This window comes from Eubalaena glacialis, chromosome 11, assembly GCF_028564815.1.
Source record: "Eubalaena glacialis isolate mEubGla1 chromosome 11, mEubGla1.1.hap2.+ XY, whole genome shotgun sequence".
Lineage (NCBI taxonomy): Eukaryota > Metazoa > Chordata > Mammalia > Artiodactyla > Balaenidae > Eubalaena > Eubalaena glacialis.
In genome coordinates this window covers 22,726,339-22,739,205 of record NC_083726.1, presented here as the reverse complement: position 1 = coordinate 22,739,205, position 12,867 = coordinate 22,726,339, and the positions used below count along the sequence as shown (strand labels likewise).

At 36.8% G+C, this 12,867-nt stretch overlaps 1 protein-coding gene across 5 annotated transcripts in view; it reads right to left on the bottom strand.

The window, feature by feature from the left end:
• ANKS1B (ankyrin repeat and sterile alpha motif domain containing 1B) overlaps positions 1-12,867 on the bottom strand; it is a 1,182,139-nt gene that overhangs the window by 478,416 nt on the left and 690,856 nt on the right. For 4 of the 5 annotated variants that reach the window (XM_061206227.1, XM_061206228.1, XM_061206229.1 and 1 more), the window contains exons 13-14: positions 5,066-5,655; positions 2,953-3,025 (exon numbers count right to left, since the gene is read on the bottom strand). In XM_061206227.1, coding sequence (XP_061062210.1) covers positions 2,953-3,025; positions 5,066-5,655 — 663 coding nt within the window. The remainder of the gene's footprint in view (positions 1-2,952; positions 3,026-5,065; positions 5,656-12,867) is intronic. The other variant, XM_061206231.1, reaches the window with a different exon arrangement.

Here is a 12,867-nt window from a genome sequence, read left to right as displayed (position 1 = left end):
AAACAACGAAACATAAGGGGCAAGAGCATGGAAAACTTAATGCTGATCCTTGATCCATCATGTATCTCCACTGCTTATGATTTTAGTCTCCCAATCACCTTCTGAGGTTTTTAGCAACAAACATCATAAATGCTCATAAAACTATGCATCTGTGATGAAGCCAGTCATAGTGCTTGGCTCAGTGGCCTTCCAAAACAAAATTCTAGATGCTGACAACACAATACTAGGTAAAGTACCATTGCCTCTTGCTCACTCTAAATTTACTTCCCATTGATTTTATTGCACATCTCTTCCTCATTGTCAAGCAAAAAGAGAATACTCATATTTCGTAAAAATAATTTAGAACATTTAAATCAACACATTCTAAAGGGACTTCCTTGGTGGCACAGTGGTTAAGAATCCACCTGCCAATGCAGGGTACATGGGTTTGATCCCTGGTCTGAGAAGATCCCACATGCCGCGGAGCAACTAATCCTGTGCGCCACAACTACTGAGCCTGTGCTCTAGAGCCTGTGAGACACAACTACTGAGCCCGTGTGCCACAACTACTGAAGCCCACGTGCCTAGAGCCCGCGCTCCACAACAAGAGAAGCCACCACACCGCAACGAAGAGTAGCTCCTGCTCACCACAACTAGAGAAAGCCGGTGCACAGCAACGAAGACCCAACGCAGCCAAAACAAACAAACAATCATCTAGATTATTCTCTTCTCCTTGCCGGGGTAGCCTGGAGTTTTATGCTCTCTTTTACTAATTACTCTTCTCTGGTACCATCTGACTGTTGGGCTTGTTATGACCTGCACTCTAACTGACACGCCACAATTGCAGGGAATACAGCAAATTTAACATGAAGGCTGTGAGACTAGCTGACATTGTAAAGTTCTTAAAAGAAGGGCTGATGTGTGTTTACCTTGATATGCCCACACTGTCTAAAACAGCATCTCCCTCATGATAGGGCTAAAATTTAATACATGTCTACATGTATCAGACTCTACTTATATGCCATTGTATATGTCTCTACAACGATCCAACATTAATATCTCCATTTCTGTTGATGGGGAAACTGAGTGAGTTGCCGAAGATCAAGCAGCTAGTAAATAGCAGGACTGATATTTGAATTCACGTCTGTCTGACTTTTTATTCCACCATGTGATTTCCTGGCCACACTCAGTACCCAATACATTATTTGTGGAATGTCATCTTCACGGGGTTGTCTATCACTTCTGCAGTTCTGTCTAGTCTCGATAGGGAAAAGCCTGCACCACTAAAGCTGTAATTCACAAATGGCCTAATGGTCAATTGGAATGCCACATGTTATGGTCAATCACTTAGTGCATAACTAGTGTGTAATTAAGAAGTGAAAATTAAGGCGCATACAGAACCAGTCTTTGTTAATAGTAATGTTGCTTTGGGGACTGAGTCTCTTCATTTTCATTATCACTGTAGAAAAATAGTAAATAAAGGCAGTGGGTAGGATGGTGATCTGAGAGGTGAAACGAGGGTAATTTAAGGGAAAATAACCTGTGGATTTATTTATTATTAAAATGCCCTTCAAAGGCAATTTTGCCTGAGTGGCAATTTTAACATTTGCACTTATTTTCATTATAATCAAGTTTATGATATTTTCACAATTCTATGGTACTATCTGAAGAATTTTACATTAGACTGTTCAATGTCACCTAAGTCTTCCAACAGAGAAGCATTAAATCTCTGCTTGAATATTCTCAGTAACAGGGAACTTACTATGATAAGAAAATACATTCTTACCTTCACATCAGTCAAAAATCTGCATTACTACAGCTTTCTTGAAATTATTCTGTAAGCATATCTGAAAGAACTATATGGCAACATACATTCTTAGGCTAGTTCTCTGGATACTGGAAAAGTCCTCAATGTTTATCAGCATTTCTGTGTGAGAGAGCTAGCTATACATGCCATCAAGCTTGTCACTGAACAAATGCACACAATTTTGGTACTTTTTTTCATAACTTTTCAGTTTTTAAAATCTAAAACAAACACGTGTTTTAGAAAAAAAAACTGTCTAGTCTTTTAAGAAATTATCACTTAATTAACATGGAGCCCAGCCATATTAGAACAATTTAAGTTCATACTTGTCCCAGCATAGGAGCAAGGAGTGAGGTGCTCCTGCAAGGGTATCATTTAGACCTGAATATTCCCTTCACTGACTGCAACCCCAGATTTCAATGTCACTTCTTGTCTACCCATGCCCAGTGCACCAGAAGAGAGCACTTCTCCAACTTTCCTGTGCTTAGCAGTCACTTGGAGTGCTGTTTAAAAGACTCTGGTGACTATCAAAGGGCCGCAAGGACTGTAACTGTTTACCCTATGATATATTTAGGCTTCTCTCCTGCAGACCTTAATCTTATCATCTCTACAGAAACATCAACTATCACTACTAACTTAAAGTTTTAAATGACCTTCCACACTTGAGCTTTAATTATAGGGAAGAAAACAATACTTTGTAAGGATGATTGCAGAACCGACTATTTGTGAGACACTCTGCCAGGTATTCTGGGATACAAGAAGATGAATAACACATAGTTCTTGCCGTACTGGAGCTTACAATTTAGGAGAAGTTGTTAATCACTTTGGCCAGGATGAATGGGACGTTTCACGGAACGAGAAATAGTAGTGTGTTGTTACCATGTTCTATAACACTTTGAATTGCTTCATACTTAGCTCTACATAAAGTTGGAACTTCATTAATGTTAACTGGCATAGTAAAATAGCACATGGGGAAAAATCTCTCAATTTGCTAAATCAGTATAATTGATGTTGTTTAGAGGTTATAGTTGTTTGATATGAATGGAAAAAAATAATTTGTAGCTACTATTGTTATGGTAAAACATGAAATTATCTATAGACTCCTATCATTTTATAGCTAGTTCTTGAGCACATTTATTCCTTACAACATAGAGGAGAGGTTTCCTTACTTGTGTTCTCACCATTAATTTCTTCAAGTTCACTGTTAATTCCAACATTTATGGAACTCATTATTTTGTCAATCTGTGAGAAACAAAAACCATATAAAGGAATTATTACATTCACTTTTAGTGTTGCACTTTTATTTATTTTTTATTTAAAATTTTTAAATTTATTTTTATTTTTTATACAAATTTTAAAGGTTTCCATTTACAGTGATTACAAAATATTGGCTATTGCGTTGTACAATACATCCTTGAGCCTATCTTATAGCCTATAGTTTGTACCTCTTAATCCCCCACCCTATATTGCCCCCCATCCCCTGCCACTGGTCACCACTAGTTTGATTTCTATATCTGTGAGTCTGCTTCTTTTTTGTTATAGTCACTAGTTTGTTACATTTTTTAGATTCCATATATATGTGATATAATATAGTATTTGTCTTTCTCTGTTTGACTCATTTCACTTAGCATACAGCATTGCATTTTAAAATACTTTCAAATGCCAGAAGCATATATGCTTTTCTTTTCCAGAAGCATATATTCTTGATATTATTACCATTGCAATACAACAATTAAGAGACCGACAGAGAAAGGTTTAAAGGGAGGCAGACATCTTTTGAAATGCTTTTAGAAATACAAATTATATTTCCCTTTCTTAAACTTTCAAAATCAGCTTGCCTTTTCTTTGTATTTCCTAAAATGAACTTCGTTTGGACCTACATGGGTCAGTAAGTTAGAAATTGTGTATTCTTTAAACTCAGATGGGGAAGGAGCTGAAGATAAATTCACGTGACAATGTCTACCCTCTCAGGCATACATCATCTTCTATCTGAGAGCATGCATCTCATCTGACCAGTGAAGCATGACCATTGGAACCAAGTTCTTATTAAATGGTTTAACCAGCCACAAGCTGATTTGTAGCATGCAATCACAAGAATCTAGGCATGGAAACAACTTGATGCTAAGAGGTAAGTTAAATGTTAATTAATCCTGCCTTGTTCCAAAAAGGATCTCCAGATGTTATTCACAGAGTTGATAAATATAAGAAATGGATAGATCTGAATAAACTATCAATCTACTACTATGGAATTTATAGGAAGATATGACTGTCAGAGCTTTAGCTATTTACGGTTTAATCCCTCTCCTCATCATCCTAGCAACCTTAGTAAGACAGCAGGTTTCAGAAAGGACAATGAGCATTACTTAAATGTCCCATTTTGTTCACCCTGAAACAGATGCAGAGAGATTAAGTGATTTTCTCAAACAGCTCAATTCAGAATGTCAATACCAGAACCATTTCCATTTCTAGTTCTCAGAATACTATAGTGACCTATTGTGCTTCAAAACCTAATCCAACTGGCACAATCTTCTGAGAGACAAAATGTGACATGTTAGAATGAAATGCCAAGGAAGAGTGTAGTCCATTCTTTGAAGAAATTCAAGAAAAAGCAAGAGACTTCGTTACTTTATTAGGTAGTCCTCCTCAGGGACAAAGGATGATATTTTATAACCTTACAAGGGCACTTGCTTTCTAAGTAATTCTATGAAATTAAAGACTTTGTCTTTAAGTAGAGCTTAAATTGGTGATACTGGACTGCAACATATTTTACTTTAATGTCTCTCTAATAGTTGTAAAGGGAAATATTAAGTAATTTGTGTTTTTTGTATGGTACTTGGAGAAAGGCCAGGACCATTCTGTTTATCATTAAGATTATAAAAGTTCTTCTGAAACTATAAGATACTTTAAAGAAGGGGGATGAGCTAACAAAGAGTTTAGCAAGTAACAAAATGATATGGAGCAACAAAAATACAAAGATTTTTCTCAATTTGTCAGCTGCAATGCTTGGTAGGACACAATGTGAACATTTTCTTGTACCTCATAGCTAGTTATTACTTCTGCTTGATATCAATTTCTATAGAAACAACAGATTTCCCCTCATGTGTTGTTTTCCCACTCACTGTGAAATTATCATGTGACACCTCTAGAACCTTTCCCTTCCACTTGGAACTGTATGTTTGTTAATTTTTTTTTCTTTGAGAGACTTAAAAAGCTGAAAATCCTTCCCCCAAAACCCCCTTGATGCTAAAGCCTTAAATAAGGAATAATAAGAACAAATCTTACTTCTTCCCATTCGGAAGTGAAGGATGGAGCTCTTTCAGAAGTCCCTTTAGAACTGCGATCAGCAGTTGAAGATTCAGTCCAGTTAACTCTTGATGTTTTCTCATTTGAAGGGTAGGCAATGAGATCAGAATCCGATTTAGAGACACTTTTTGATAAATGCATGTCGATCAGGGCTTTTGGCAATGACCTTATTCTTCCCAGGGTACAGGCTCTCTCCACAAATCCCCCCGTGTTCACAATCCACTGGTCCCCATGCCGGGATCCACTCCTAGTTGTTCTTGTGCCAACAATGGTATGGTTTTCGAGTTGGTTGCTTTTTTTGTGAAAAATTGTTCTACTGACTACTTTGGGTTTAATTTTCTTTACCAAAGGTTCTGAGTTATTTTCTATTGGAGTCTGCTTGAAAGGCAAAGGACTATTTGTCAAACTAACTTCATCTTTTCCGTCTTCACGTTCATCTCTTTTCCCATAGAGATGAAATGGATTTTCAGGGGACTCACAGGCTGGAGAGGATCCATGGAGAAGGCCTGCAAATTGCCCAGGATCATATTCTTTTGGGGGATCATTGTCCTCCTCTTGAGAGAGATCATCTGCAAAAGGGAAAAAGAAGGTCAGGATGCTTGTTTATAAAGGACTCTGAAAGCCCTGATACAACTTGTGCAAAGTCCAGACATTTGATTTATTGCTACACAGTGATATCCTCACTTTATGAAATACCCATGAGCCTACAGTGCCATGTATAAAATGAATTTGTGTGTGTGTGTGTGTGTGTGTGTATGAACCAGATCTTCCTGAATTACTTTAGGGTGCATTTCAAAGGTATGAATTGGGTATTAATTGAGTAATTGCCCACCTTTCTCCTTTGTCCCCAGGGAGTATATTTTACACTGGATAAAATCAGGTTTTCTTAAAATGGGACACCCACGTTCAAACTCTTGGAGTAAATGAATCATTGCGCAGTAGGACATCAGGCAGGTAAATCGAGATCATATATAATGACATTCCTTTGCCCTTCTGCCAGCAAATAAATTCAGAAAAAAAATCTTGAAAAGAAGTATAATTAGGAGTAATTTAAGGTTAATAATCCTGATAGTGTTACTTCAAATATAAAATTAAGATTAATTCTATACAGATTATATGATTTAGAGAAAAAGGATTTGTTCAGGCTTAAACATAGGCACACAATGCAATATCACTAAAAAGTGAGTGTCTTTTACAAGAAACTGATGTTGAGCTACTAACACAAAGCTATCTTTCTTTCTTCTATGAAATAGCATTAGTTATTTTTCAATTTCTTTAGATCTTTGAAAATGTAATGCAGAAAAGAAACCAAAGATGATAATTTTTATTCTTTATAATTTTTTCTAAGATAAAACATAAACGTTCGCTGAGATTTAAAATAAACCATACTTTTTTATAATGACCTAATTTGTCTTTTAAAGACATACTGTGTAAAAACCTGGCCAAAGAAATTAGCAAAGGAAGTCAGTTTACTTTTTTGATTGGTCACTTTAATTAATATTCAGCTAAATCAATGAATTTGGTAAAGTTGCAGGATACAAAATTAATGCACAGAAATCTCTTGCATTCCTATACACTAATGATGAAAAATATGAAAGAGAAATTAAGGAAACACTCCCATTTACCATTGTAACAAAAAGAATAAAATACCTAGGAATAAACCTACCTAGGGAGACAAAAGACCTGTATGCAGAAAACTATAAGACACTGATGAAAGAAATTAAAGCTGATACAAACAGATGGAGAGATATACCATGTTCTTGGATTGGAAGAATCAATATTGTGAAAATGACTATATTACCCAAAGCAATCTACAGATTCAATGCAATCCCTATCAAATTACCAATGGCATTTTTTACAGAACTAGAACAAAAAATCTTAAAATTTGTATGGAGACACAAAAGACCCTGAATAGCCAAAACGGTCTTGAGGGAAAAAAACGGAGCTGGAGGAATCAGACTCCCTGACTTCAGACTACACTACAAAGCTACAGTAATCAAGACAATATGGTACTGGCACAAAAACAGAAATATAGATCAATGGAACAGGATAGAAAGCCCAGAAATAAACCCATGCACCTATGGTCAGCTAATCTATGACAAAGGAGGCAAGGATATACAATGGAAAAAAGACAGTCTCTTCAATAAGTGGTGCTGGGAAAACTGGACAGCTACATGTAAAAGAATGAAATTAGAATGCTCCCTAGCACCATACACAAAAATAAACTCAAAATGGATTAGAGACCTAAATGTAAGACTGGACACTATAAAACTCTTAGAGAAAAACATGGGAAGAACACTCTGACATAAATCACAGCAAGATCTTTTTTGATCCACCTCCTAGAGTAATGGAAATAAAAACAAAAATAAACAAATGGGACCTAATGAAACTTAAAAGTTTTTGCACAGCAAAGGAAACTACAAACAAGAAGAAAAGACAACCCTCAGAATGGGAGAAAATATTTGCAAACGAATCAACGGACAAAGGATTAACCTCCAAAATATATAAACAACTCATGTAGCTCAATATTAAAAAAAAAAACCCAATCCAAAAATGGGCAGAAGACCTAAATAGACATTTCTCCAAAGAAGATATACAGATGGCCAAGAAGCACATGAAAAGCTGCTCAACATCACTAATTATTAGAGAAATGCAAATCAAAACTACAATGAGGTATCACCTCACACCAGTTAGAACGGGCATCATCAGAAAATCTACAAACAACAAATGCTGGAGAGGGTGTGGAGAAAAGGGAACCCTCTTGCACTGTTGGTGGGAATGTAAATTGATACAGCCACTATGGAGAACAGTATGGAGTTCCTTAAAAAACTAAAAATAGAATTACCATACGACCCAGCAATCCCACTACTGGGCATATACCCAAAGAAAACCATAATTCAAAAAGACACATGCACCCCAATGTTCATTGCAGCACTATTTACAACAGCCAGGATATGGAAGCAACCTAAATGCCCATCGACAGACGAATGGATAAAGAAGATGTAGTACATATATACAATGGAATATTACTCTGCCTTAAAAAGGAACGAAATGGGGTCATTTGTAGAGACATGGATGGATCTAGAGACTGTCATACAGAGTGAAGTAAGTCAGAAAGGGAAAAACAAATATCGTATATTAACGTATATATGTGGAACCTAGAAAAATGGTACAGATGAACTGGGTTGCAGGGCAGAAATTGAGACACAGATGTAGAGAACAAACCTATGGACACCAAGAGGGGAACGTGGCAGGGGGTGGTGGTGGTGGTGGTGGTATGATGAATTGGGAGATTGGGATTGACATATATACACTAATATGTATAAAATGGATAACTAATGAGATCTTGCTGTATAAAAAAATAAATAAAACATAATTCAAAAAAAAATTCAGCTAAATATTTGCCATGATCAAAAGTTAAATTACCTGATAAGCCCATAACCTAATCTTATGAAAAAGTAAAATATAGCCAATGTGGTAGATAATAACAACAAATTCAAACTTGACTTGCTGACTCACGCTTTAAAAAAGTTAGTTATTATTATAAACCCAAGACACCAAAGTTTTTATAAATTAACAAGTAACATTTATTTGGTATGGGCTATTTACTATGCACTGAATTAGAGATAATATTTATATCCCCTCATCTGATCGTCATAACAATCCTGTGAAATGATTAATAATAATCATGATTTTCTGACAGAAAGAGATTTGGCCAGAATATGTAAACAAATTGGCTACCACAATAAGTCTCAATAGATATTTGCTCAAAGAATGCTACAGACAAATTGGCTTTCTTAATTGAAGTTTGGTCCCAGGTCTGTATACTCTTGTCTTTCTTGGAGCTGATAGAAGTAGATACGTTCCTGGCTTTACATATCCCCAGACCTCCCCCTGGTTCCTGTTTGGCTTTTCCAAACGAAGACATCCCCCTGACTAGACCTAACACAGTGGTATCCTGAGATGAAAGAAACAAGACTGACAGGAAGAAAGGTCCGAGAGACAACAGCCTAAAAGAGAAACAATCTGATTCATCCCGTACTATTATAAGCACTTTATCTTCCCATAAAAACTCCATCCCTTTCTAATGTAGCAACACTATGTCCTTCCTAACTCCATTTTTCCCTCCCCTCACAACAGAGATCCTTCTTGGGGTAGAAGAATGGGTGGAGCGTAAGGCAAGGCAGCCTTGAACTCTTTCTAAAGGCTAGAGTTTATACTCTATTATATCCATTTTTTAGAAGTCAAAATTAACATGTAGACAACTTAAGCTTCTGAAGTTTCCCCATCTAGTAAGTGGTTAAGCTGAGATTCAAACTAAGGTCTATCAGATTTCCTATATCCACTGGCCTGGAAAATATATTACTATTAAGATAAAAGAACAATCTAGGGTTCAAGGACAATCAAGTAGGCTCTTTGTGAGGAGAGACATGTTTCTCCTGTTTATGACTATTTCTGGAATTTGGGGAAAGTGGATGAAAAGAGTTTCTTCTGCTTCATGGAGGTAAGCTAATACTAAGAGAAAATAAAATCTGGTGTTCTGTTCCAATTTATTTTCTCTTTTTTCTTCCTGGGCTACTTGGCTCCCCTATAATACTTTACAGCATATGCAGGTTGGTATGAGATGATAGTAATGCATAAATAATGTAGAAGGAAGGAAGAATTCTGAAATAGGGAAATGATGATAGTAATAGTATATAACTAAAAGTGTTGTGAAGCTGAATGAAAAAAATAAAAGTAAAGGAGTTAGAACAATGCCTGTGGCATAGAACACATTAAATATGTGTTTCTATTAATGCAACAATTTCTAATCTAGAGGGTTTCATTTTCACAAAGAAAGGTGGTAGTAATTTATTATATTAGACACTCAGTAAAGATTATTAGTTTGACATGCTTGTATATTTTTAAAAATATACTTTGAAAAGAATTTTTGCATTTTCTTACTATTTCTTTAGATGAAACTGAGGCAAAGTATATAGATTAAACTGTTTTTCATAACATGTCTCATTTAATTTCACACTTCTCTTTTGACAAGTGGATATTTCATGCTAAGGCACAGAACTAAATATGTGTGCATTCCAATCTGATAGTTATTCAAAGAATAATTTGCATTTCAAAGAAATGTCAGAGTAAGTATCCAATAGTAAGAAGTTCAATATTTTTTTTTGTCCATCTTTGTCTCTGATATTTATCACCTATATAAATACCTGAATAACAATAAAACCCTAAATTTCATGTTAAGATGAAAACAAGTTATGGAAAACTAGTAATTTCTTCTTTTATTATAGATCATAACTTTTGTTTATTGGGTCATTGCATTCCTCTTTGGAAAATCAAAAATGTCTTTGGGATTCTAGCGCTGATGTTGATATTAGCAGAAATTCTGAATTCATTTCACAAATACGTATAAAATACCTCTGTCCACTAGGCACTGTCCTAGGTGCCAAAGTTTCAGCAGTACCAAAGGCAATGTCCCACCCTCAGGATGCTTACATTCCACCAAAGGACACAACTGTAGGCAAGTCAAAAATAGTATAATTTCTGATGATGGTTAAGTTCTGTGAAAAAAATAAAACGAAGTAATGAGATAGGGATTATTATTGCAGACAGAGAGAAGAAGATATGAAAATCTCCTCAAGGGTATTCTGAACCATAAGAAGGCCAGTGTTGCTGCAACAGAGTGGTGAGAGAGTGGTGTACAAGTCAGAGTGAGAGACAGAGAGAGAAAGAGAAAGGTATAGTTCCAGTCCAAGTCCTATGGCCTGAGAACCAGGAGAGCTGATGGTATAGTTCTAATCCGAAGGTTGGTAGGCTTGAGACAGAGGAAGAGATGATGTTTTAGTTTGAGTATGAAGGCAGGAAAAAAGCTGATTTCCTAGTTCAAAGACTATCAAGCAGGAAAAATTCTCTCATTCAGGGCGACATCAGCCTTTCGGTTCTATTCAAGCCTCAAATGGATGGGATAAGGCCCATGCATTAGAGAGGGCAATCAGCTTTACTTAGTCTACCTATTTAAAGTTTAACCTCATCCCCAAACACCCTCACAGAAACACCTAGAATAATGTTTGACCAAATATCTGGGCACCCCATGGACCATTCAAGTTGACACATAAAATTAACCATCATAGGGGGGTAGAATGATTGGAGATGAGGTCTGAGATGAAGGTAGGGGTAGGGTTGACATGATTTGATTTACACTTTTAAAAGATCACTTGGTATTTCTGATGGCAAGAACATGACAGTAATGTAGTGTTTTTAAAAATTAATTTCCCCAAGTCCCCTCATAAAAACAATACATATTATAGTGAAAGAATAAAATGAGCATATGATAGTAAAACAAACAAACAACAACAAACAAAAAAACCCAACTATAGGTGATATCTTCAATAAAGCAGGTATCAAGGAATCTCCATGGCCCTGGAAAATGCATGGGCATAGCCAAATCATGCGATAGCAGCAGGATCCAGAACTGGTAGTGGTGAAGAGAAAAGGAAATTGATGGAGCCTACAAGCCAAGGGTCCCAGAAATTGCCATCAGATTCCGATTCCTCAAATGAGAAGGCCCAGTACTTAGCAGGATGCTGAGTAATAGAATCTGAGAATAACCAGCAGAACTTGAAAAAAATCCCACAAAAAGACAATTAGAAGTGGCTTAAACCCTTGAGAATCTCAGAAATATTCAATAAATACATGCTTTCAGTAAACTAGAGACTCACTCTGAAGAAAAATTTTCAGAAGCAGAATCCAAATTGAACAGGGTGAAAACATCAGAGATCTCACGGAGAAAGATATTTCATGTAACGGGAAGGAGGGAGCGGCATGGAAGGCAGAGGACCGGAGGAGGGAGACCTTGAATGTAATAATAACAAAATACAGTGTTCAAATATGAGAGCACTACTTTGTAAGGCAAGGTGCATGCAACCCTGGCAAAGAACAAGATAACAGCAGGAAGGCTTTCTCAATCAAGCAGAGAAGTACCCATATTATCTCAATACTTCATGATAACAACAAAGGGAAAGTCTTTGAGCCATGAAGAAAGCTACTGTGGCTCATGCCTGCTCTCACACAGAAGCCTCTTCCGAATAGTCTAGGACATTCTTCTCATTAAAGATGGGGAACAAAAAAGGATTTTGCTGCAACCCTATTTAAAGACATTTCAAGAAAAGGAGAAGAAAATGAATGTTTAAAAGCTAATGAAAATAAACCAAAAAATAAATGTGGCCCCAAATAATTTGAAAGCTGTAACTTAAAATTCAAAATTATTTAAAAGAAATTGAGAAAATAATCAAAGTTCTGAAAGAACAACCTATACTGTAAGTAGAGGAGCTCAGCCATGAGGTGGTTGATCATTTTCTTTCCCCTTACCCTTTCCGTCCATGAGCAATTCACTCCTCAAGTCACTCGATGGAGAAGAGTGAGATGGCATCCTTATCTTCAGTGGAGAGGCGGCCTGGAGTTGGGTATCAGAGCCCAAGCAAAGTAATGGTGGTGTCCATGTTTAGGGGCAACTCAGCATGGTACACTGGCATCCAAGCAGGGTGAAGGGGGTGTACACACGGGGGAATGACCCTGTATGGAGAGTCAGAGCCCGGGTGGGGTGAGGAGGAAATCCATGCGGGAGGAGTGGCCTGGCAGAAGGAGTTGGAAAACTAGCAAAGTAAAGGAGGATATCCCTGCAGAAGGGTAGCCTAGCAAGGAGTGTCAAAACCCAAACAGTGTGAGGAAGGTGTCCATGTCCAGAAGAGGAAAGTGTTCATGCATAGGGTGGCCCGGCATAACAT